Here is a 27,097-nt window from a genome sequence, read left to right as displayed (position 1 = left end):
CTTACCTTAGGCAAAAAATAATCATAAAATAATAATTTAAAAAAAAAAAAAAAATTGGTCATAGTAGGAACATTCTTCCATTTCTCTCGTCCACTACTCCTACCTCTTCTAAGACTCATTTAGTTTTTTAAATTTTAAATTTTTTGTTTCTTTTTTATTTCTTTACTTTTTACTCTAGACATTATTTCATTTTAAATTGAATTGGTAAGGAAATTTTCATTTTAAATAAATAAATAACATAATAATACTATCAAACAAAATGTAAAAGATTTTTGTTAGACTTAAATATAAAGATAAAATTAATTATTATTAAATAAAAAATATGAAGTAGAACTAAAATTTAGTCTTAGTATACTAACTTAGCTTATTAGCCGTCACTCTATGACTTGTAGACCAGTGTCTACAAGCTCCCAACGAGAGTAAGTCTGATTTCAAGTAATTATTTTTTTAATATAAAAATTTTCAGGGAATCCTTTTTAGTTAATTCATAAATTATTTACAAAATATATAAAAGTATTTGGGTAGTCAACATTTGTCTGATTCCATTTCCATGCAAGGAAACAATATGAATTGATTTCTAATTTCAAGTGAACAACATCAAAAGAATACCATTTACATATTCAATCTGATTCATTGTCATTCCAATACATGGTAAGGAAGAGCCTTAAACAGCAGAAAATCCAGAGCAGGGAATATGTAAACAAATTGGTGTGTCATTAGTCTAATGACTTTGTAATGAACCAATGTCTAGAAGATACATTAATTTCAGATGATTACAAGTAATCTCAAGCAAATGATAATTCATCAACAGGAGGATAGAGCAGGGAATATGTAAACAAATTGGTGTGTCATTAGTCTAATGACTTTGTAATGAACCAATGTCTAGAAGATACATTAATTTCAGATGATTACAAGTAATCTCAAGCAAATGATAATTCATCAACAGGAGGATAAGGTAATCAGGAAATTATACAATTGACAATAAATTACAGACAGGCTAACCTGCCATCTTCTCATCTTCCCAATGAGACGGGACAATGTGATAAATTTTAGTGGCAAATTCCATGGCTCGTATTCCTTATTAAAATTTCAACTTCCTGTTCTTTTTTTTAAGCTATGTACCAGAGAAATGTTTCCTACCCCTCCTTTCTGTCCCCAATTTCATCATCTATGGCTATTGCTTTCTCTATGCCTACGTCTCCTACCCGAACGTCCCAACAGCACCCTCCCATGGCGTCGGAGGCGGCTAACCAATGACATACCGCCACCATTGTCATTGTCATTGTCATCATCATCACTTCCATGATCACTGTCTTGATTGATGGAACCAAAACTATTGAGTGGAGTGGTGTCGGGAATACCTGTAGCTGTAGCACCTTCATTTGACCTAGGAGAGAACATCATCCTATCCGGCTGTCTAAGCCGTCTGTTGAGGTCGCTACTTGATGGACCAAAAGCATGTAACAGAAGAAACACATTCACCAAATTACTATCAAAACCCACCTCGAAGCCCCCATCCCTCTCCGCAGCATTTGCAGTGAATCCCCCTTCCTCTTCATCAGAATCAAATCCAAAATTATTTCCTTCTATGACATAATCCCCAAAGACCACAGCTCCAGGCATTGTCGACCTGATTGTGCTCATCACATCATTCCTTTCACGCTCACGCTCAAGTCTTCTCCATTTTTGTTCAAGTATGGGATCCACCTCTCGTGGCCTTGCAGATGGGTGCTCCGATCTCACATGCTTCCTTATTTCCTTGTAATTTCCAACAAACGTGCAGCTGTCCTGCATGCAGCTCCTCTTTTTTGCATTCAGATATTCACGAGCAGGCTCAACCACAGTCCATCCTTTCACCTGTCCACGGCAGAGGGGGCAAGCAAGCTCAGTCACTTCATGCTTTTCATCCAGAAAACTTGAATCCTGTTGAACAGCTGAGTTATCGATTGAGGCGCTTACTGGTTGTTCATGGTTGGATGAAATTACTTTGGTGTAAGCATTCTTGTACTGGTCGAGGCAGTTGGAATATCGTAGGCTCGTACCACACATATAGGGACGACAACCCTTATCATGGGATGAACAAAGTAAAAGAACAGCATTATGTGGGTACTCCATGCATACAGAGCATGTTGCATCTTCCCAGTACTTCTTATCCAGAGCGCTGACACAATTCTTTGGGCACAAATCCTCTGGGAAATCCCGCTTACAAGGCAGCGGGTATGGGCTTGACCTGAATTGACGGGAAGCCATCCTGCGACGTCCCTTGCTTCCTTTTGCCATTTCAAGTTTTGACCTGAGGGCATATAGCCAAACATTTGTAGGTAATATGAACATAAGCGCCTCAATTTATCAGCAAAATCAAGTGGATTATAAGAAATAAATAATGAACACACTGCAAATTATTGATGCTTCTACGATAACAGGCCAAGTCCTCATTCAAATAAACTCATACACTAAAATTGATGATCAAATAATAAAAAAAAAAACTTCATAAGGATCAGTTGACGAACAGCACAAACTACATCTTGGACGTGGTCAATTAGTTTTTCAAGAAAAAAAGGACAACAAAAACAAAGACAGAAAAGAACAAATTAACTCACAGATAAAACATAACTAAGCTAACAACTACGGCAGCATATACATAGTCTAGCACCATCTCCTATGGGTAAAGAAAACAACACTTGCCAAGTGACTGACTACGATTTCATAACTAAATTATAAGAAAAACAGTCAACATATAGAGTTGTTCTCTTTTATCAATACTTTTCCAGACTAATTTGTAAAATAAGATAAAATTTTATCTCTAGTGAAAAAATTAGCAGGTTAGAATTTATTCCAGTTCTATGGTAGGTCCATCTGACAAACTTATGAAGATATGATTTTACAAGTTCTAAGGTAGAATTTTCTTTTAGAACAATGATTTTATGGTACTTTGAGGAAGCTTATGATGGTAAATTGCTTAGAGAAAGGGACAATTTAATATATGGAAAAACTGCAATATTGTTGTAAGATATTTCCTTTTTTTCGCATAAAACAAACAATTTCATTGATTCACGAGACTACAAAAAGTGGGCCCAATACAACGGATTACATAAAACTATTCCAGCTGGACAAAAGGGTAGAAAAAGCTATAGCGGTGGAATAAGAGAGAGTATTTACACCAAGAAATAACCAAATAAACTATGGCTTAAAAAAACGGTCAGAAGATTGTTTCTATTTGAAAACGTTTCGATTTCTTTCTTTCCATGTGAACCATAAAAATTCATCCATAGTTTGTTTCTTCCCCCTTTTGAATGGGTGTCCCACAAGAGCTACTTCCAAAAGGAGAGGAGGATCAGCTGGCAAAGCGACAGACCATCCAAAAACCGAGAGAATGGACCCCCAAAAGTGAGAAGCATGGTTGCAGGGAAAAAAAAAAGGTGCTGCTGTGATTCCAGACTTTTCTTGCACATCGAGCACCATTTTGGAGAAATGGACAAGTAGGACAATCTACATTGGAGCTTGTCATTTGTGTTGATAGCTTCGTGACCTAACTCCCAGAGGAAGAATTTCACCTTTCCGGGATATGGGTCCTTCCATATAGATTCAGATAACACAGGGGAGTGGTCTTATTTCTTTTGGGTGAAGTATTTGACAAGTGAATTTGTGAGAGGAGGCCCGCTTCGTTCAAGTTTCCAATGGAAGGAATCTGTAACATTTGTTAGATGTACGGCAGATAGGAGGTGTATTTAGGCAGCCCATTCTTCAACTTCAGCCTCAAGTTTCTCTTCAGCCTCAATTCCAGCTTCCTGTGTCTTCTAGCCAAAAATCCTTTACAGCTGCCTCTTTTTTGAGGGACAAATCAAATAAAAGAGGGAACTTTCAATTCAACAAATCACCATTCAGCCATGGGTCTTTCAAAACAAGAATATTTTGACCGTTTCCAACTTTGTAGGCCAACCGGTCAGAAACCAGGAACCTGGTTTCTTAAGATTGTTCTCCATGGCCCTTTTGCAGAAGATAAAGATGAAGTACCTGGTTTGTTGTTCCACAACAATCTCCGTACTTTTTTCCTTTTTTTTGGGTAAGAAACAAGTATTTCATTAATAGTATGAAATAACCAAAAAGCCAGGGTAGCTAATTACAAGAAAGCCTTCCAATTAGAGGCAAGGGCACTTAGAGAGTAGCTATTGGAAGGGGAATAAAAAATTAACACCATCCAATACCTAGAACAATAACCCTATAAAAAAAACCTCAAAACGAAGAGATGTAGCATTGAAGATTATTTTTTTTCTCCAACCAAAGGCAGAATTTTTGCACCAAGAAACCCGGCTTCAGCAAATTTTTATCCTTCTTTGATAATTTATACACAAAAAACCCGGCAACAGATTGCTCCTTCATCCCATCGATTGGAGCCCGATTATTCACAACAAAGTGCAGAGATTGAAAAACCTTTCATGGAGAAGGAAATATGGAAAGCGGTTAATGATTTAGGAACACAGAAGACACCGGGACCAAATGGCTTCACTACTGAATATGTTCCATTTCAAGAATGGCATCATTAATGCTAGTTTAAACAAAACATACATTTGTCTTATACCAAAAAAAGAGTGGATGCTCAAAAAGTTGGGGATTTTCGAGCAATCAGCCCCATCTCTTGTTTGTACAAAATCATGACTAGAATTCTCTCAAAAAGGCTCAAATCTTTGTTACCCTACACGATCACTAAATTTCAATCAGCATTTGTCCAGTGTTTTAAAAGGCACGCCTAGGCAAGTGCCTAGGCGCGCCTGGGCGTTATGCCCACCTATTGCGCCTCGCCTTTTCAAGGCGAGGCGATCTGAATGAGGTGTGCGTAAAGTGCACGCCTCGTTAGAAAATTCGAAGCCCATGAAGCGCGGGCTTCATGGGCTTTGTTTTTAAAAAATAAAAAATAAAACGTACAGACCCTAAACACATAAACCCTTGTGTTTAGGGTCTGTTTAATTAAATGGAATGAGTAAATGATAACCGCCGCACGCCTTTTCCGATTTCCAATCTTAATTTGATTTTTTTTTTCTTTTTAAATGGAAAGAATCTCAACCGTATCGTCTTCTTCATTTCCTTCTCATGCACGTAAAAAACTCAACAGTCACTGCATCTCTCTCTCTATTTCGATTTCGACACTCTCTGTCTCTCTCTATATCTCCTGTGGCTGGCCGCCGGTGGTCGTGTCGTGCGTGAGCGGCACCGATGACTTTGTGACTGTGAGCAACTCTCCCCCTCCATTTGTAAGCTCTCTCTGTGTTTCTATTCTTTTCGCTATCTTTATTTCTAATTTTTTAATTCTCCAATCCAACAGAAAGTGCATATCTTTCCCTCTATTTCTATTCTAATCCAAAACAGCAAGCTCCGACAACAAAGTTATAGTATTCAATTTCTATTTCTCCACTCCAACAAAGTTACAGACAGTAAGCTATTTCTCTATCCCTTCTTCACTTTCTATTTCTCCAATCCAACACTATTTTCTTCAATTTCTCCAATCCAAAACAGTAAGCTCCGTCCCTCAAATATTCTGTTTTTTTTTTCTATTGATTACAATTTTACATAGATGTCTAATGAAGGCCCAAGAAAAGATCTGGCATGGAAGTATGCTACTTTGGCAAATCCTCAAGATTTGACTACTTTTATATGTATTTTTTGTTCAAAAGTCACAAAAGGAGGAGTTTATAGGGTGAAACAACACCTTGTTGATGGTTATAGAAATACAACCGCATGCAAGAAATGTTCGGATCATGTGAAGGAAGAAATTAGGGAGCACATGTCCAAGAAGAAGGAGATCAAAGAACAAAGAAATCTTATACCTGATATTGATGATCAAGATTTCGGAATGGATGATGAAGATGAGGATGATTTGATCATAACTAGTTCGAGTAAGAGACCTTCTAGTCAAAGGCCAAGTTTAGACCCTAAGAAGCCAAGGCAGAAAGGTCCAATTGATGCATTTTTTACTCCTAATCCAGAGTCAGTAGTTTTGAATCGAAAGAATGAGAAAGGCAAACAAACGACACTCAATGAAGCTTACAAAAAGGAAATGAGGGAGCGCACAATTCAAAGAATTGCGCGATGGTTTTATGATTCTGGAATTCCTTTGAATGCTATCAATTCTGAAAGCTTTGCTCCTATGGTTGAAGCAATAGGACAATTCGGTCCTGGACTAAAAATACCATCTTATTATGAGCTTAGGGTGCCTTTGTTGAAAAAGGAGTTAGAAGCAACACATGAATTGATGAAGAGTCACAAGGAAGAGTGGGCCAAGGTTGGATGTACTATCATGGCCGATGGATGGACCGATAGGAGAGAGAGGACATTAATTAACTTTTTAGTTAATAGTCCTAAAGGCACAATGTTTATTGAGTCCATTGATGCTTCATCTTATGTAAAGAACAGGAAGAAAATGTTTAAGTTACTTGATGATTTTGTCGAGCGCATTGGAGAAGCCAATGTGGCACACGTCGTTACTGATAGTGCTTCAGCAAATGTGTTGGCGGGTAAGAAATCAAATTCCTTGATTCTCTACAAATTAGTCTTTATGTTAGTTAAACATTTCGAGTAGGCTAATATGTTATCTTTTTATTTTATTTTGTTACTAGGGAGATTATTAGAAGCAAAACGACCAAATTTATTTTGGTCGCCATGTGCTGCTCATTGCTTGGACTTGATGTTGGAGGACATATTTAAGATCGAAAATATCTGCAACACACTGAAACGAGCCATGGAGATCAGTAATTTTATTTATGTTCGCCCAGGACTGTTAAATATGATGAAGCAATTTACGAATCATAAGGAGTTAGTTAGGCCAGCTAAGACTCGCTTTGTCACAGCTTGCATAACATTATCAAGCATACATCGTGAGAAGAATAACTTGAGGAAGATGTTTATTTCTGATGAATGGAAAAATAGCAAATGGAGCAAGGAACAACAAGGCAAGCGAGTTGTTCAGACAATATTGATGGCATCATTTTGGAATACAATTGTATTTGCTCTTAAAGTATCGAGCCCTTTAGTTCGAGTGCTTAGATTGGTGGATGGTGAGAAGAAGCCTCCTATGGGATACATTTATGAGGCCATGGATAGAGCTAAGGAGGCCATTGCTAAATCTTTTAATGGTAAGGAAGACAAATACAAGGACGTTTTTCAAATCATTGATCAGAGATGGGATCTTCAGTTGCACCGTCCTTTGCATGCAGCAGGATATTATCTAAATCCAGAATTCTTCTATTCAAATCCTAACATTACTGAAGATGATGAAATTGTTAATGGGATGTATGCATGTGTCACAAGAATGGTCCCTCCCCCAGAAATACAAGACAAGATAATTCAAGAGATGACCAAGTACAAGAAAGCCGAAGGAATATTCGGACAACCCATGGCAATTAGACAAAGAAATAAAAGATCTCCGGGTAATCTTTAATAGTATTGATTTATTATGTTTGATTGATTACTTGGTTGAAAATTATTAACATAGTTTAGTTCAATTTAACAGTAGAATGGTGGGATGATTTTGGAGTATCAACTCCAAACTTGAGGAAATTTGCTATGAGAGTTCTAGGTCTTACTTGTAGTGCATCGGGATGTGAACGGAATTGGAGTGTTTTTGAACAGGTTAGTTCTTTGACACTTGATAAATATGTTTTTAACTTCTTGGTTAGAATTATTGTTATAGGACTTTTTTCTTTTATACTTTGCAGCTTCATAGCAAAAAAAGAAATAGACCTGCACAACGTCATCTGAATGATTTGGTCTTCATAAAGTATAATAGAACATTGAAACGACAACATAACATGCGGAACACAATCGACCCTATCTCTTTGAAGGATATCGATGATAGTAATGAGTGGCTGATAAGGAGAATGGATAGTGATTCTAAAGAGGATAATGATCTTGTATTTGGTGATGATTCCTTAACATGGGGTGATGTTTCGAGAGCTGCTGGAGCAGAAGAACCTGCCTATCATTCTAGAGCAAGCATGTCAAGGTCAAGAAGTAGGACTATGGCTGGAGCTTCAAGTTCTTCTCAATCCACACGGCCCACACCCATACAATTGATTGATGATGAAGATTACACCGAGGAGGAAGATGCAGATGGCTACAAGTCTAATGATGGAGAGGATGAAAATGATGAAATTGAAGGACTATTTAGTGATGATGAGTTTGATCTTTAGATTTTTATTTTGAACTATCATACTTATAGTCTTATATTAGTTTAGGACCATTTTCATGTTTTTGTGGACCATGATTCTTTATGCTAAGAGTAGACCTATGATGTTTTCTAATCTTATTTGGCTTTTATATGTTTTATATGTGTGTGTATATATATTTATTTATTTTTATATATAATGCGCCTCGCGAAAAAACGCCCGCGCTTTTTTTTGCGCCTCGCGTTTAAGCTCCAGAGGTCTACTGGGCTTTAGTGCGCCTCAAGCTTTTTAAAACACTACATTTGTCGCCGATAGACAGATCCTTGATGCATCACTTATTGCAAATGAGCTGATAGACGAATGGAAAAGGAAGAAAGGAAAGGGAGTGGTCATAAAGCTTGACATTAAAAAGGCTTATGACAAAGTTGATTGGGAGTTCTTTCATGAAATCCTCATCTCAAAAGGATTTGGCATTCTCTGAAGACGTTGGGTTAGAGGCTGCATCTCTTCAGCAAATTTCTCCGTTATCATTAATGGTCGGCCTAGAGGCTTTCACCAAGGTGACCCTTTGTCACCCTTCCTTTTTATCATGGTGGCTGATGTTCTTAGCATGTTACTCTCCCACACTGCCAACAAAAAAATTACCAAAGGTTTTTATTTGGGAAATAACACTATAAACATTAACCATCTACAAACACCAATCTATATAATATTGTCCACCTCTTTGAGGAAGCATCTGGTTGAATATCAATCATCAAAAATTCAAGATGGGTGAAACTTGACGAACAGGAGCTGGATTAAATAACAACTAAATTCACATGCAAGAAGGCTGCTGGCCAAATTCCTATCTCAGTCTGCCGCTCAATGGAAATCATATAACTATCTCCTTTTGGGAACTGATGTTAGAGAAAGTCAAGAACGTCTTCAATCATGGAAAAACTCTTACGTTTCCAAAGGAGGTAGACACACCCTTATACAAGCCACTCTTAATAACCTCCCCACATTACTTGTCATTATTTTTCATGCCTTTTAAAGTAGCAGCTTCCCTCGATAGCATCTTTAGATGGTTGCTATGGAAAGGATCTAATGAGAATGGAGGCATGCACTTAGTGAAATGGGGCATCATCACTCGGCCAATAGCAGAAGGGGGACTCAGCCTCACAAGTATGAAGGAAATTGATGCAAAATATGGGAGATCTTAGAAGAAATTTAGACCGGGAACAACATCATTTCCCAATGCAAGAGGCCCTTGCAAAGCAATCCTAAAGCATCAGGATCTGTTTTTTGACCGATTGATTTTCAAGATTGATGATGGAAGAAGGATATCCCTCTGGAAAGATCCTTGGCTGTCTGATGAACCTTTGAACAGAAAGTACCCCTTGCTATATGACTTAACTTTGGAGAAAATGGCTGTGGTTAAAGATCTTTGGAATGACAAAATAGATGGAACCTGAAGCATAGAAGAAATCTTAAAAGAAGAAGAAATACAAGAATGGGCAAACCTAACTCTTCATCTATCCAGCTTCAGCTTCACAAATGCAGCAGATCCTGTCTACTGGAAGCTGGAGCCAGGGGGACACTTTTCTAAATCTCTTATAAAATATCTCTCCAGTACCCACTATAATATAGCCAGTGATTTAAAAAGCTCGAGGCGCACAAAAGCTCAATAGACCTCTGGAGCTTAAGCGCGAGGCGCACTATATATAGAAACAAATAAAAATATATATATACACATATAAAACATATAAAAGCCAAATAAGATTAGAAAACATCATAAGTCTTAGCATAAAGAATCAATTATCCACAAAAACATGAAAGAGATATATAAGAAGTTGGAAAGAGATGGAGAGATAGAGACGCAGATAGGGAAAGAAATATAAGAAGGGAGACGTTTGAGTTGTTTTCTTGTACGGAAAGTAATAGAAATTAGAAGATGAAAGGGCGTGAGAGGTGGGAGGGAAAAGAATCAGTAAACATTAAACAATTAGGCTACTTATTGTTAAGATTTTTTCCAAAAAAAAAGGAATAAAATCTTTCGAAATCTATTATAGCCGCACGTTGCCACGTTCAATTTTTTTTTAAAACAGAAGACCCTAAAATAGACGTATGTCACTCCTCAGGATTTTTGGCAGATGAGTGAGGAGTATTCATGGAGGGTTTTCAAAATAAGCAACTGAATATTTGAAGCAAACCATGGATGCAAAATGTATGGGTTTGAAGAATAATTCTTTACCAATTGTTGTAAGTCTGTTGGGGGATAAATCGAAACATGATTCACCAATGGTGTAAGAAACAAAGATGAAACAGCAAGGGAATAGAAATGTAAATGAAGAAAAGAAGTTGAAACGGCAAGAAAATAGAGATATTGGTGGCTTGGACCAATCAAATTCAGTGTTTTCGGAATACAATGTGCACTTCAAGCTAACAAATCTCTTAATCGCCTCAAGCCAAAAGGTGGCAACCGGAAACAGGTGTTGCTTGAGTGGAGCAAGGCATACCTTAATAAATAAATAAATAATATATGTATATGGAATAAATTTATAAAGTATACATAGCCATAAAATACCAAAGCATTGAAAGATCAATATAAAAATAAAATACATCTAAATGTCATAAACATACATTACAACATTCGTATTCTACAAGTTCCAAAGAAACATTTAGTCTTTTGAGATAAAGAAGGTAAAAGCGAAAATGTGAAAATCAGTAGAAACCAAAAAAAATTACACAGATAACAGGAAAAGAAAACAAATGATGGAAAATTATATTAAAAAAAAATGAAGGTTGGAATAAAAACTGACTCAAACAGTTAGCAACACAAAAGCTGGAAACATACTAAATTTCTTTCAATCAACTCCCACCTAATGAATCTTCAGCTACCCTAGACTTTCGATTGTTCCTTTCCTCCTGAGAAATCTGAAAGTTTCCAGCCTTGAAGGACTACCAACTACCTCCTTTAATTATTTTCTAGGAATTACCAACTCCAGCGTTTCCAAATTCCTTTCAATTAAGCTCCATTTAGTATTTTACAGAGCTTTTACCCTTTTTTATCACACTAACTAGTCCCCCAACATCCTCTTTATGGTGTTTTACTTCATTATTTTTGGCTTCCCTCCTTATCTTCATTGAAGAAAACTGAGGAGTCTTTCTCATCAAACTGAGGAGTCTTTCTCATCAAACACCTCACTTTACAAAGCATATTGAATTTCCTTCCTTTTTTTTCAAATTCACATCCACTCAACTCATTATTCGTATAAGGAGAAGAAATTCAAAAGAAAATAGGCAAGAACCTTAATCAAATTTCTGGTTTAAGCTTGTTTTTGAACTTTCTGTGGATGTTGCAAGCTCGAACATCTTGAAATGATGGCTAAGGAGTCGGAAGATCGAGTGGGCTGTTCAAATGTTTTCTTATTGATTTCCCACTGATTTTCAGAATTTTTTGCTTAAAATTTATCATGCCCCTATTATATACTTATCATGCTCCATTTTTTTACTAAAGTGCTCCTCCTTCCATATGTCAACAATGGTGAGGGGTGCACAATGCCAAGCACCATGTTGAAGGCGCTCGCCATTGCATTGCTTACTACAAGGTGAGAGGTGTGTACCTTGCATTGCCTTGTGGCATAGATGCTCGCCTTGAAAAACATTGATCAAATTAGAGCGCATTAATATCTAGTAGGATTGGTAGTAAGACAGTAGGAGGGTTTGGAGTAGCTGGACGAGGTAAAGAGGATAATTTCATTGATGAAAGGAGGACAATTCCAAGGAAGATGAATGTAGAGCCAAAGCATTTAAGGCCAATCTGCCTTAAATGATCAAGGCATTACATGACAAAAATTCAAAAGTCAAAGATCTTATCTTATCATTGTAATATTCAATGTAAGAAAATTTAAACGTCATATTATTAAGTGGACATAACTTCTCCAACGACAAAAGAGAGTAACATATTCTACAAACTACATGACAAATCCCACAAAAGAGAGAAAACAGTTCCCACAACTTCTCACATCATCCATTTGATTTTATTGAGAAAATAATATTTGTTTTCCTTCTCTTTTTATACTTCCTTTGAACTAATTTTGTATCTTTATTTGTTTAGCTCCCAAGCCAAGCATGATCAAGATTTAAATATCTTTACGTCATTCTCTCTACTATAAATGTGTCCCCATGTGACCCAACTATATCTAAAATTCTAAAAGAATAATAAAAAATAGACACTTTAAAATTTAAGTCAATATCTAAACATGTCCAGGATCTGTTCAAAATAGTTTTCACGCAAATGCACATCATCTGTCTTAATCTCATATAGCCCCAGGTAAAGCTACAAGATGAAGTTATCTTATGAAAATGACAATCATGCTCCCAAAACTACAAATGAAGTAATACAATTAACCACTTAAAATATGCATTCTGTATTATCTTGCTATAAAAGCAGTTGCAAAAATTAGCTTAGATCTGTCCTAAATCATATAACAGAGCCATTCATAAATGCCTCGACAGTTTAAAAACATAAATAACAAAAAAAAAAAATCTAACACCAGAATCATAACATATGTATCATTATGCAACTACACTCCAATGAAGAGATATATTAAAAGTGAGAAATATATTAAAGTGAGTTCGTATCAAAAACAAGTCTGTTAAGCTACAAATTTAGTACCTGAATTATGATGATGGTGTGTATTTAGTCCCTAAGTTTTAAAAAGTTACAATTAGGTCATTGAAGTTTGAATCTTTCTTCTATGTGATCCCTCTGGTTAACATCCTTAGTCAAACGGTGACATAGCATGCCTATTGGAAACATTGACTAATTTGGAACGTGGCAGATAAATGGTAGAACATGAACAACTTAACAAAACAAAGCTTGACATGCACAAGGCTACTATCTTTTTTCAGAGACATACCAAACTCCTTTCCACACACTATGCCACTTTATTTTGTCCCATTGTTTATTTTGTTCAATGGTTTGTTTGTCACATCATGTCAAATTCAGTCAATATTTGTCCAATAAACATGTCTCATCATTTAGTTAACAATGCTAACGTCAGGGAATACATAGAATAACATTTCAAAGTTTCGGACTAAATAGAATATTATCAAAGTTCAAGTTAAAGGATGAAATTAGTAATTGGACATGAGAAAAATTAAAGTTTGTAGGTTTGAGAACTACTTCTAAAATAATTATTTGTTCTTTAAAACAAAAATTCAGTAAAAAGGTGATTGGACAGCTGTTCTATAAAAGTTTTTTTTTTCCCCTTATTTTCCTTAACTTCATTTTCATGTATGATCTATTCTTTTAAGAAAAAATGGAGTTATTCTTTCTTCCAAAATCACGCATTTGTGACCAGTAATTTCAGTGTACATAATAATATAACCTTTACACGTTTCTAAACAAAGGGTTCTGAAAACATAAACAATGATTTTTCTGTGGAACACAAACAAGGCCCAAGTTATTTAGCTAATTAGCCAAGTATTTGCACAAAATCAACTATTATCAATGACAAATGGGAAAAGAAGTCAGAACAATATTCTCTTCCCAGTCTGACAAAGTACCCAACATTAAACAACGGACTAACTTCTATTCCACAAAGAAATTATAGGAAAGATTGACAAAAAATTAAGAGAACCATTATCCTTGACTAAGGTTTGGCATCTTTACAACACCCAGAAACAAGTTAACGTTTTCTAAATGTCAAACATACAAGAAACATCATGCAGATAGATGAATCAACAGTAAGAAGCAAAAATCTACGAGATCATGAACAAATTTCCAGGCACAATTCCAGCAAACTCCAAAAAAAATATTTATATTAGAAGGCCAATACTCACCAGCTTTAGAGTTTAAGTTAATCTAGATCCAAGAGAAATCAGAAGAGAGAGATCATACTGCACCTGCAATAGAATTCCAAACAACACCCCAAAATTATTTATGGATTCATACAAATGGCAGATAGACAAGAACAAGAACGTGCTTAGGCGAGTAACCACGCAACAACCAAAAGGGTAGAATTGATTAAAAAACCCAACTCGCACATGGCCTTGACTTTAAATCATGTAAAATCAAAAAAAAATTAAAATAAAAAACAAACAATAGATTCAAAAAAATATAAAGTAAAAAAAGATTTCAGAAAAAATAAAAATAAAAGGAAAATTCAAAGCAAGGGAGACCTTCAAAATTGATAACAAACGAACATTCAGAACATACACGAAACGTGTAGCATTCAGAATCGATTCTTACAGAAAGAACAAAAGCGAAAAAGAAAGGATAAATACCGAGAAAAAAATCCAGAAACGTAGAGGTTGAGAAACTGTATCTATATTTGTGAAAATTTGTGGGGAAGCACGTAGAGCATGAACTGAAGAAAAGAAGAGTTTGAAGAGGGAAAATGTAAAGGGAAATGAGGAGGGCTAGGGTTTTCGAGCAGAGAAGAGCGAAGAAATCGAGGGAGTTATGGGCGGGGACGGAGAAGGAGAAGGAGGAGAAGCTATCTCATTTCGTTACCAAACAAGAGAGAGAGAGAGAGGAAAGCGCATAATTCGAGTCATTTCCACGCCACTTTCTTTCTTTCTCTCTCTCTCTTTTATGTCGTACATCGTATGGAAGAAGATTGCGTGACCCATTCGGGAGAAGGAAAGGGCGTGCGCTCACGCGCTCGAGAGGCGAGTGGAAGGTATCACGTGGCAACGCCGTCGCGAGAAGCAGATGCCGGCGCAACATCAAGATCTCATCGGACGGCGGATCGGATCGATTCGGATCAGATCCGACGGACCTGGTGAGGTTGCTTCTCGGGGAGGTCGGTGACACGCAATCATAATAAAACCCTTTTAAAAGCGGATATAAATTATAATCAAATCAATCACACATGAAAAATATCTCAATTCTTCGCCCCTTTTCCTTTTTCAGTTATCAAGCAATACCCTCAACTTCAATCCGTCGAACCAAAACAAAGCAAAACACCTGGCTCAATTCTTGGGTCATTTTATAAAACAATACTATAAAATTATAATTTTAGTAGCATATGAATTATACCTCAATAAGTCTCTAAACTTTTAATTTCTACCTAAATGATTCTTAATTTTTAAAAAGTATATAATGGACCTAAGTTTGAGATTTTTGGTATAATAAATCTTTCAATGTTATATCTAACAAATTTTCGACCTATGACGTTTTAAAAAAATTTATTAATCTATTAAATACAAAATTGAAAGGATAGAGTAGTATTAGACACAAAATTCAATTTAGTGTATAATAGATTTGTGATTTTTTTGAAAATCTTGAACAATTCATGGACCTATTAGATATAATCGTGAAAGTTTAGGTTTTTTCTTAAGTACTCATTGGTTTGTTTAGGTTCATGTCCATCTTTAAATGTTAGGCTATCTAATTTCAAGTTCAAATCTCTAACTTGCAAAATGGCACACATATATATATATTTAATCTGAAAAAAAAATAAAAAATATATATTTTGAAATTTCTAGTAAATTATTTTTAATTAATTTGATTCTATTAAAAATTTTACTACATATTTCAAGTTTCATTATCTTTCTTATATTTTTATATAGATAATGTACTCATATCTCATTTTGAACAAACTAATGAAACAATTTACGTATAAAGTTATAATTTTTAGTAATTCTTTCACAAAAGAAATTGTATTTAACCGAAGTAAACTAATGTCGGGAATGGCTTCAGGAAACAATATTTTCTTTATTATTTTAAGGAGTAACTTGTACGGAATGACTACTAATTCACTATTTTTAAGTGATATTTTACTCCTCTACAAATAGAATGTGATTTGTCTATAAATACAAATTTTTTTTTGTTTTACATAATACACACTTCTTCCCTTTTTCTTTTGTTTTCCTCTATAGTGTATGTTCCAACTCATAGTCACGAGTGGATGTGTCTTGGAGTTGTGTTATCCTCGAGGTGAATAGTTTAATCTCGGTTACACCAAATCAAGTCAAAATTTCGCTTTCGGGACAGTGGTTCTTCTACTACACTATTTCATTTTTTTCCAACAATCTAAAATCAAAAGCTATCCAATTGTCAAAAGTATTGTCTAATCTCTCTACACTCAATCCTCTTAATGGAACCAATTACAAACACTAGTATGATAAGTTTCTCGTCTTCTTCGAACAATTGGAGGTTGATTACTCATTGTTTAATGTCATTTCTGAAGATTAACCTGATTCTACTATTTCTGTCACTCTAGTGGTCACGCCTCTGATAGACATATTCTAGAAGACAAATGATGAAGCAAAGGCAAAATTCTACAAGGACAATAAAACTATCAGGGGTCACATCCTGAATCACATGGCCTGTTTGCTTTTTGACCTTTTTGTCAATCAAATGTATGGGAAAGTTATTGGGATCATTTGGAAAAAAAATATATGGGTTGATACAATTGGAAGGAAAAATATGTTGTGGGAAAATAGTTGCAGTTTCAGATGGTTGATAGAAAAGTCTATAATGGACAAGGTTTATGAATATAAAAATATAGTTGCATATGTGCTAGGCATGAAAATGTGTGATATTTTCGCAAGCTAATATTTTGATACGCAACAACCCACATATGGACTAGACAAACCTCTAACCACTTGAATCCAATCGTATACTTGGTTAAACTCAAAAGGGAAGAGTTAGACGGATTACCTTTACAGTCAAATACCACGAGTAGACAAGTTACTCACTATACTCAAGGCAACACTCCACAAGTTTGATGACCAACCAATCTTTAATACTTCTCAGTGATGCATCCTAAGTTCTACCACACAAAGGAATATATCAAGGGGTTTTGCGCAAAGGCAAAGGGGTGGAGAGAAACATCTCTAAGTTTTATAAACTCCAATAAAAAAAACCAACTATCATCAAAGAACTACAAGGGGGTCTACATATACGAATATACCATGGGGTTTTGAGCAAAGACAAAAGGGTGGAGAGAAACATCTCTAAGTTTTATAAACTCCAATCGTCGAAGAACTACAAGGGGGTCTATATATAGGCTAAGGTCAATGGCATTTAAAAGGATTTTGAAACATAAAAATAATTCTAAAATCTAAGGAAAATAAAAGTACAAAGATCCTTACCTAATTTCGAAAATATAATGCTTGCCTAAAATACTAAAGAAAATAATTCTCTTAACAAAAAAAAAGATTAAATCTAAAACAAATAAAATAAGATAAATTTTTTAATCAAATAAGGAAAATTTTCTTTGAGTGACTAAGAGTGGGCGGGAAGCCAAAGGGGGCGAAGCAGCCTCATGGTGCGCATCTGCAGGCGAGGGCTAACAAGGCGTGCATGGTGTCGCAACGTGATTACGACGTGAAGCGGCCGACGTCCTCTTTTAAGGGTCTCTTAAAATAAAAGAATTTAGAGTTGCTACCAATCATGTTAAGAGTGTGATTGTTCACCCAATTAGAAGAAAAATAAATTGGTCTACGCAATCCGATTGAGTTCGAAAGTCATTTGTGTATAGGAAAGATATTAGCACCCTACGACACTCGTGAAAACGGTTACCAATATTTTATTTTTATTATCCAATTTATTAAATTATTAAAGGTCCACAAAAGTTTATTTATTTTATTTTTAAATGTCTCATATTTATTAATCCACATTTTAGAAATAAAACATGGGTTAATAATTATGGGTGACATAAATGTCATTCAAAATATTGAAATTTGTTTTTAGAAGAAATTTCATGCATTTAAGGAATTTAATAAATTCCATGAACACTACTCAATCTCCCTTTTGTTTTTTAGAAAAATTGTGAGTAGTTTTTGAAATTCATTTTAATTATTTTATGAAAAAAAGTTTTAAATTATTAAAATTCAATTTTAAAAGGGGAATTTCATGTATTTATGGAATTTATAAAAAAAAAAAACTATAAAGAGAACACTACTTTACTCCCGAAAATCTTCATGTGTTTGTGAGTTTAGAAAAATTCACAAAGTGAACACTACTAATTCTAAAATTTGGTTTATGTTGTTTGTGAAAAAATTGGTTTTCAGGATTTTGTAAAAAATACGTTTTGGGAGGAATTTCATGTGTTTATGGGATTTTAACAAAAATCCATAAAAAGAACACTACTCAACCTCGAAAATTAAATATTTATTTTCTCCAATTTTATTTTGAAATTATATGGAGAAAATTGTAGCCGATTAATTTTCTATTTTCTATTTGTTATTTTGATATTTTATGTTTAGATAAATGGAATTTCATGGAGGTAAGGAATATAAAAATATATATAACAATAAATTGCATAACATCATGATTTTAATTCCGATAAAATAATAATTAACAAGAAAATAAATTAAATTTTCTATGTTATCTAATAATAAAACATTTAAATGAAACTAACAGTAAACAATAGTTCAATCGATACATATTACAAAATAGAAAAGACGCCGTATCTCAAACACATTAACTAATTTGTGAAATTGAAATTATGGTGCAAGTCAAATTACATCAAACTATATTCCACAAAATAAATCCACAAAATAACATTTCAAAATGCATTCCCTCCTATTATAATTTAAAATAATAATAATTAAATAAAGAAAAAGAAAGGAAATAAAGTTTCAAACCTTTTAGGTCTCGTTTACTTACCCGCAATCATTATCAATTAATCGTAATGAAAATTTTGATTCACTTTGATGGTGTTTCCAAATTGTAAGAATGTAATCAAATGGTGGGACCCACCTCAAACTTTGTAATCTCATTACATGGAAAGATGTAATCCCATTACACTCTTACAACCCCATTAATCTCATTCTCATTCCTTATTCCATAGACCCCACATATATATTATAATTAATGTACCATTTTTATCTTTTCTCTCTCATCTATGGATTAGATCCATATAATTTTTAATTAGTTTTTTTATACTTTTATAATTTCTTCTCCATTTATACTCTAATTTTTATTAGTTGATGTGATTTTATTATATAATATTAACATTAATTAATATCAATAAATTTTTTAAATAGATATTATTACTTTTAAATATTAGAATAATAAAAATTAATAATATGTTTTATTAAAGTTTGGTTGTTCTAATAAAAAATATTTTATTTGATGTAATTTTATTTTAATTATTCATTATGTATTAATATTAGATAAATTTTTATAATAAGAAATATTTACTATCAATAATATATTAATAAATTAAATTAAAATTTATTATTATTGTAATTTAAAAAAGATTAACACAATAATATATTTGTAATTGGCTACAATGGAGAAATGTGTATATTAGTAATTGTCAAATATTTGATTCCGATTCCAGACAGTTTTAGTAAACAACATCAAAGGAATTCTGATTACGATTCCAGAAAATTTCTAGCAAAGAACATCAATGAAATAACATTACGATTCCGATTGATTTCATTACGATTGATTTTCATTATGATTGCGATTACGGTTAAGTAAGCGTGACCTTAGTAAATGTTGATTACAAGAGGATTTCGTGTATTAGAGACTAACAACTAATACCTTTTGTTGAATAAAATAATATATAATAAAAAATAAAACTCAAAGCCTTTAACAATAACTTTGAACATTTTTTTTTTCAATGAACCAAAACTTGTCAATGCATTTAATGAGATTTGACTTTTTTTTTTTCAAGTTACCTTCAACAGTAACTATTCTTCTTTTCTCTTCTATTTTCTTTTTTTTTTCAGTTTTTTCTTACTTCTTTTTTTTTTATTAACACAAATTACGCCACATGTCGCTTTATCAATGGCCGGTTGTGATGACTCAGCTGCCACGTCATCATCTCGATAAATTTATCCTTCCAACTTCATTCGGTTATAACTTCTTCGTTTGAACTCAAATTTGGTTAATTCAAAATTCATTGGAATCATCGTATCGAGCTCTAGGCTGTGGATACTTTAAAACACTAAAATTATCAATAAAAAAATATGTATTATCAGTAAATCATATAATATTATTGAAGCTCATAATAAATTTATGTTTTATAACAATAATTCTTATACACAAAAAACAATTAATACTAAGTGTGTTTGTTATCATCAAAACACTAATTAATTAAATTAATTAATCGAGATTAAGGGCCAAAAAGTCAACAATCTCCCCCTTTTTTATGATGACAAATCACTCGAGAAAAATGTAATCAAAGTGGCGTGTGAGATAAAATGAAGCACAATCAAGATAAACATAAATTTAATTGTAACACAATTTCTCACAAGGTTATTCATTTTTCTTAATACCTCTCCCCATTTTGGAATCAATCAAAAAGGAATAAGTAAGAAAAATAAACAAAGAAACATGGAAGCTCCCTTTTTGAAGCAATTTAACACTCCCTCATAATAACGGACAAAAAGAAATTTAACAAGATTTTATAAAAGTCCCCCTATCAAGATGCCTTTAAAAAAAATTTAACAAGAAAATCAAGAAGCATCAATATAAGCAATTCTAAAATAAATTTTACTTCGAAGAGAATTGCTCCCCCTGAATAGATAAACATTATGCATAAGAGGGGTAAAGTTTCAACATACCTCAATAAGCTTTAACGTCAACACAATCTTTGTCAAGCTTAGTAGAGGTGCTTATGAGAGTTTTTGCAATTTTAGATTAATTGGCTTTAAACATTTTGAGCAATTCTCCCAGCATACTCAATGTCAAAATCACCATGTATACTCTTTTAAAAACACAAAAATAAGAAAAAGCAATATGTAGAAACAATTTCATCAAATTCACAAGTATTATAACTCCCCCTAAAGATATGCATTCTCCTTTTAAAAAGACATATCAATAAATATCAAGGAGATAAAGAGATACAAACAAAAATTATCCCAACAATTTGCACAAGATAGATATATATAAAAAATCATGGTAGATTAATCTTTCTCCAACAAATTATCAAAATATTACACAAAATTTCCATTCAAGAAAATATGACATAAGACAAGAAAAATTTCAAGAGAGTAATTTTAATTCTCATGGTTATGCACACAAACAAATTTTCAAATCAAATGATAGTCTAAGCAAATTAATCTCAAGGAATGAACTTATCAAATCCCTGCAATATATAAAACATCATCATGATACCAAAATATTAAATGTTAGAGAATAAATACCAATTGATAAAGAAAAACCAAAATTGGTATCAATTTGTCAAAATCACATATCACCATTTATGCTACCAAAAAAGAATTACAGATTAAATATAAGCAAATGACATCATAAAAATATTAATCAAACAAATATTGATGCCAAATGTACTTGATCATATATCTAATTTGACTTATGTCACCACAAAAAAATATCAATCAAATATAGACAAAAAAATTACAAAAATCAATTAAACTCTTTTGAGCATCAAGCTAATGAAATTTTCAAATATGAATCACTTTCATAGATACTTCCCTTATGAAAAATAATTTAACATTTCTTTTCAAACGAAATATCAAAACAAATAATTTTCAACAATGAGAAAAATTTTAAAATTAATTTTCATATAGAGCACATAAATTATGACCAAAAAGCATTCAATCAAACTTTTGTCAATCTCATCCAAAAAAGATTCTCATGTTTGTTGGGTGTGTTGCCCTAAACTCGTAGTTTGTATTTTGTAAAAACATATATCTATTTAATAAAGTTTTATTCAATAAATTTGTTGTTGAATCATAGCTTTGCATTTTCCAAAATCCAATAAACTAAACATCCAAAGTTACTTATGATGTAATCGGGACAATATATATACTGGGTATATAGTTGATATATGAGGTATATATTTGATATACCCCTGATATATGAATGGATAATGTCCCGTGAATGACCTAAAGGGTCTATAGTATATGGATAAGGCTGGGTACCTTATCCTGGCAACACTATGGATACGGCCCACACTGTAAAGGTTACAGACGACTCGATCCAGGCCGTTCGTGTGGAGACATGCGAGTGAGGTATCCTATACAATGAGTTTGTATAAGACCGGACACCGAAATAGGCAATCTTTAGGTGTAACACCGTTAACTAATAGATTGCCATTTCTTAGGATGACCAGGCAACTCATTCTCAATCCTGAGTGAGTTATGGACTCCTACCCGTGAGGGCTCGTTCTTTGATCTGTATGGGTGAGAGTGGCCCGAGTCGCCGACTCAACATTCCTACCATTTTGGGGACGAGACCGAGTGGGGAGCTGAGAACATAACTTCACAAGATGGAATTCACTCATTCCCGACTTTAGGGGAGTAGATGAGTGTTCCCTTAAATGCTGACTCCGGGACTTGAACAAGGGGCCCCACCCTCTCATTGGCCGAGAGGGACTTCAGGTTATTGGTTGGACCATAACCGGGTTGTTCATTAGAGGAGCAGTGGAGTTTAAGGAGTAAGATGTAACTCAGGGGTAAAACGGTAATTTGACTCAACTTCAGTTACGAACACTCGTGAAAGATTGACTCGTCATTAATGGTCATATATCCATGGACACGAAAACATTCTGCAGTGAGAAGAGTGCAACTGCGGGTCTTTAGTGGAATGACCCGTAGTTAACGAATCTAGATTAACTCGGTCAATGAGTTTGACCGATTAATCTTGCATCGTTGGAGCTTCGGATCCGTAGGTCCATTAAGTCCCCTTGCTAGCTCATAACGGATAAAACGATGATCAAATTTTTGGAAGAATTTGAATTGTTCAAATTACTTAAGGGATTATATGTATATTGATACATTATAATATATAGTTAATTATAAATTAAAACTATATATTATGAGAGAAATTATTTGAATGAGATTCAAATAAAATTAATATGATTAAGATTCATATTAAAACTATAGGTTAAAAATAATGTGCATAAGATGTACATTAGAACTATAGGTTATACGAGAGAAATGTTTTAGAATATGATTCTAATTTTATAAATAATTAAGTGTTAATTATTTATGTATATATATATTTATTAATTATTAATTGGATTAATAATTAATTATATTAATTAATTTGATTAATTAATTATATATATTAATTATTATATATATATTTTAATTATTATTATATATATTATATATATATATTAATATTAATATTAATAATATTAATAATATTATTATTAATATTAACTCCCCTGCAAAATTGCAGGGGAGTGGGAGGAGTTGTGACGTGGGGAGTTACCCCACGTCACCCTTCTTCTTCCTCTCCAAGTGTTGGAGAAGCAGAAGAAGAAGTTAGACACAGAACAAGAAATAGAACTCCCATCCAATTTCTCTCAAAAAAACTCTCTCAATCTCTCCCTCTATTCCAAACAAGGTGCTCCCACAAGCACGGTTCTCGAAACCCAAGAGGATAGCAAGAAAGATATTTTGGTGGTGTTCGTTGGGAAAAGTTGAAGAAACGTTCTTCAAAGGTATTTGGTTCCCCCTGTACTTTCCCTATTTCAATTTCGATTTTGTATCCCTAAAATCAGAAACGAAAATCCGTTTCCGCTCCAGGATTCACATCCCTTCAGTTAAAGAAATAAAATTCAACAAAACAAACTTGTTCAAATAAAATATATCAAACTATCAATGTCTATAATTATCAAAATAACAGACATCTACTTGATCAAAAATTCAAGACTTTAAATTTATCAAAGAAGCAAAATAAAGCACATTTCTTTTTCAAGAGAATTAAACAATATGTTTCAACTATTAAGAACACTATTTCTCAAACAAAACTCAATATATTAAATATCGTGCAAAATGGATATTCAATAATTTCTCAATGACATATAACAATCCAATATTTCAAATAATTAGCAACAAAGATTATGGATAAGTCTCAAAATAATTTACCACAATGTTTTTCAAGAGAATTAATCCACTAATCCATAAATAATCAAGCAATAAAGATTAATGCAAAAAAAATTCCAATATACTCAAAGACATTTAATCCAATCAACAATAAAGTTCAATAAATCAATTCATAGTTCTCTAACCCATCAAAGAGATTTCGATAAAGTATATGAAAAGCATAATAATCTCAATAACAACAAGGATAAAGATACCGAATACGTCATTTTCCTTGGTTGTATTTCAAGCAAGTCATAATGTTACTCCTTTAAAAATTAATTTCAATTTGAAGTCCAAAGTAACCATTTGCTTCTTGAAATCACACCTACAAAAACAAAGCTCAACCAAAAGATTTTGGTACCATTTCTTGGGTCCTTCATTGTTAGTGAGCAAGGTTTTGGAACCCATTTCAAATTAGTACCAATATTTTTAGTATTTGATTTTGGCAAATAACATGTATGAAATTTATGATCAATTTTGCCACAATCATTAGACAATAATTTCTTCTTAACAAAATTATTTTGCACAATATTTTTCTTAAATAAATTTTTCTTTGGAGAATTTTTCAATTTGAAACAATTTGGTATAATATGACCTTTAACTCCACAAAAACGACATGTAAGTACAAATTTGACATTATGCATATAATTTGATTTTCCATGAGCATGCTTAGGCACAAATTTAGCATTAGACATACAACTAGTTTTACCACAAGCATGATTAGGCACAAAGTTTGATTTTACATGCATATTTCTATCATTTCCATGTTTATGCATAAATTTAACATTTCCATTGACATTTAAAGCACTAGATTTAGACAAGCAACAAGAATAAGCTTTATGTCCATATTTGCCACATGATGAACAATTAACATTATGCAATGAATTATCTTTTGCAATAAATTTATGCACTCTACTTTTCTTTGGAAATTTTCTTTTGGAGCAGTATGAAACTTCGCTCTTTGAGAAAAATTTCTTCTTGAAGAAGTAGTTTGAGTATATTTCAACTTAAAGCACTTAGGTCTAATATGACCTTCAATACCACAATGATGACATATAAGCACAAAACTAGATTTAGCATTTTTAGAAACAACATTAGACATATTAAGCTTAGGCACAATAGGTGATGCTTTAATAAATGTAGTTTTTGAACATGAAGAAGTAGTGCATTCATCAATATAGCCTAAACCTCTCTTATCACCATTAGGTTTTCTTACTTCAATTATTTTGTCAAACCTTTGAGCATCTATTGTCAACTTCTTAATAGAATCTTTTGCAATTTTAAGCTCTTTAATTGCAAACATTTCTTTTTCCTTAAGCACATGCAAAAGATCACTTTTATCATACCTATCACATTCAAGAAATTTAATTTTGTCAATAAAAGAAATTTTCTCTTTTTCTAAGGATATATTGCTAGTTTCTAAAATAACAATTTCACTTTTCAAACTAGTAATTTTATCTTTTAACTCCAAAGAAAAAGATTCAATTTTCTCATTCTTATTTCTCAAATCATTCAAATCAATTTTTAATTCGCATACTAAGATCCTCATTTTCTTTTTCAAGAAATTTAATTTTCTCATTCAAAGCATGTTTTTCATCACAAGAATTATCTACTTTCTCATGCAACAACATATCATTAGCTCTACTTTTCAAACAAATATTTTCATCTATCAAATATTTATTTTCTATAGATAATGTCTTATACTTCTTTGATAGTTTCACATACTTAGAGCTAACTTTTTCTAAATTACATTGCATGCTTTCAAATGCCTCAAATAATTCATCATACATTGGGGGCTTATGAATTACCTCATTGTCATTGCTTTCAAAATCGCTCCCATTTTTTGAATGAGCCATTAAACACATGGAGGATCTATCACATTTTTCTTTTTCCACTTCATGGGAGTTTTCTTGATTTTGAGAATTATAATTCTCATTCACATCAAATAAATCATTAGTAGTACAAGAAGAATTTTCAACACTATACATATTATCAAGAAAATTCCAAATATCATATGCATATGTAAAATGTAAAATTTTATCACATATTTTTCTATCTAAAGCACAACATATGATATTTATGGCCTTGACATTAAAAGAAAGCATTTCATCACTTAATTTTAATTTAGATATATCATTTTCACAAACATACAAAATATCATAATCAATAGACAACAAGAATGTTTTCATACGATGTCTCCAAATATCATACTTTCTACCATCAAACAATGAAGGTTTATCAATACAATAACTTTAAAAAAAATCTAAAGTTGTCATAGCCCTAGCAATTAAGCTTTTCAAATAATTTTTCAAAAATTAAGAATATGCTTAGTATCAAGATAGAATTTGAAAAATAATTTTTGTACAAGAGCCAAACTGTTCTCTGATACCAATTGTTGGATCGATATGACAACCCTAAAGGGGGAGTGAATAGGGTTTAATGAAACTTTTTAAACTTTTTACTACGGTGGGCCTAATTTAAACAATTATGTAAACTTTTTATGAACAAATGATTTAACACAAAATTAAACAACAAATTAGAAATAAAAACACCCTAATTAATTTCACCACCCAAATAATTCAAATTTAAATATTGAGCATAGATATGATTAACAAATTCGAACAATTAATTCAATGCAATTTGTAATAAAAAAAAATAATTGCAAAAATTAAATAGAGTAGGGTTAGAGAAAATGACACCGAAAATTTTATAGTGGTTCGGCAACAACGAGCCTACTCCACTCCCTAAGCGCCTCTTGGGTATTCGATTAAGAAATTTTGACGCTTTCCACGGTAGTAGTCAAACCGGTATAAAACCTTCTTTTTTTCGGGAGCAAGAAGAAACCCGATCCTTTTCACGGTTCAGGATCAAACCGTTACAACGCTCTTTTTCGGGCACAAGAGCAACCCTTACAGAGGATATGGAAATCTAATTACAAACTTACAAACTCTCTTAAAGAGTGGGTATACAAATTTTTGCTCACAAATTTGTAAGAAAAATTCTTACAAATAAAAGCCTTAAAATGGCTAAGAGAAAATAAAATTGGAAGCTCAAAGATCTCTCAAATTAAAAATTTCTCTCACTAAATAATAGAACAACATTGAAATTTTAGAGAGAAAAACATGAAGAGATTGGAGAGAAAATTG

General features: G+C 32.9%; 2 protein-coding genes across 4 annotated transcripts; one reads left to right on the top strand and one right to left on the bottom strand.

The window, feature by feature from the left end:
• Positions 1–828: 828 nt before the first annotated feature.
• LOC111025499 (zinc finger/BTB domain protein, putative (DUF1644)) lies at positions 829–14,748 on the bottom strand. Of its 3 annotated transcripts, XM_088122586.1 has the most exons (5): positions 14,433–14,748; positions 13,989–14,051; positions 11,765–11,794; positions 1,960–2,293; positions 829–1,857 (listed from the first exon to the last, which is right to left on the bottom strand). In XM_088122586.1, the coding sequence occupies exons 3-5, from the start codon at positions 11,782–11,784 to the stop codon at positions 1,165–1,167; spliced, it is 1,047 nt and encodes a 348-aa protein (XP_087978712.1). In that variant the 5' UTR covers positions 11,785–11,794; positions 13,989–14,051; positions 14,433–14,748; the 3' UTR covers positions 829–1,164. The 3 variants fall into 3 exon arrangements, with proteins under 3 accessions (XP_087978712.1, XP_022159058.1, XP_087978711.1); XM_022303366.2 differs by lacking the exon at positions 11,765–11,794 and having other exon boundaries at positions 829–2,293; positions 14,433–14,745; XM_088122585.1 differs by lacking the exons at positions 11,765–11,794; positions 13,989–14,051 and having other exon boundaries at positions 829–2,293; positions 14,433–14,746.
• On the top strand, positions 5,355–8,321 carry LOC148211861 (uncharacterized). Its single transcript, XM_088122587.1, has 5 exons — positions 5,355–5,429; positions 5,570–6,509; positions 6,612–7,421; positions 7,505–7,623; positions 7,710–8,321. Exons 2-5 carry the CDS (start codon positions 5,570–5,572, stop codon positions 8,181–8,183), a joined length of 2,343 nt encoding a protein of 780 aa, XP_087978713.1. The 5' UTR covers positions 5,355–5,429; the 3' UTR covers positions 8,184–8,321.
• Positions 14,749–27,097: the final 12,349 nt, after the last annotated feature.

Source organism: Momordica charantia (assembly GCF_013281855.1).
Source record: "Momordica charantia cultivar OHB3-1 chromosome 4 unlocalized genomic scaffold, Mcharantia_2.0 BLBB01000004.1, whole genome shotgun sequence".
NCBI classification, from domain to species: domain Eukaryota; kingdom Viridiplantae; phylum Streptophyta; class Magnoliopsida; order Cucurbitales; family Cucurbitaceae; genus Momordica; species Momordica charantia.
Note: the sequence above shows the minus strand (reverse complement) of the source record. Positions and strands in the feature narration are given on the sequence as shown.

Excerpts from the sequence above, each read along its gene's own strand:
- LOC111025499 (XM_088122585.1), bottom strand. The coding sequence starts at position 2,280 with ATGGCAAAAGGAAGCAAGGGACGTCGCAGGATGGCTTCCCGTCAATTC.
- LOC148211861 (XM_088122587.1), top strand. The coding sequence starts at position 5,570 with ATGTCTAATGAAGGCCCAAGAAAAGATCTGGCATGGAAGTATGCTACT. Across the intron at positions 7,422-7,504 it reads AAGAAATAAAAGATCTCCGG|TAGAATGGTGGGATGATTTT; the intron begins GTAATCTTTAAT and ends TCAATTTAACAG. Across the intron at positions 7,624-7,709 it reads ATTGGAGTGTTTTTGAACAG|CTTCATAGCAAAAAAAGAAA; the intron begins GTTAGTTCTTTG and ends TATACTTTGCAG.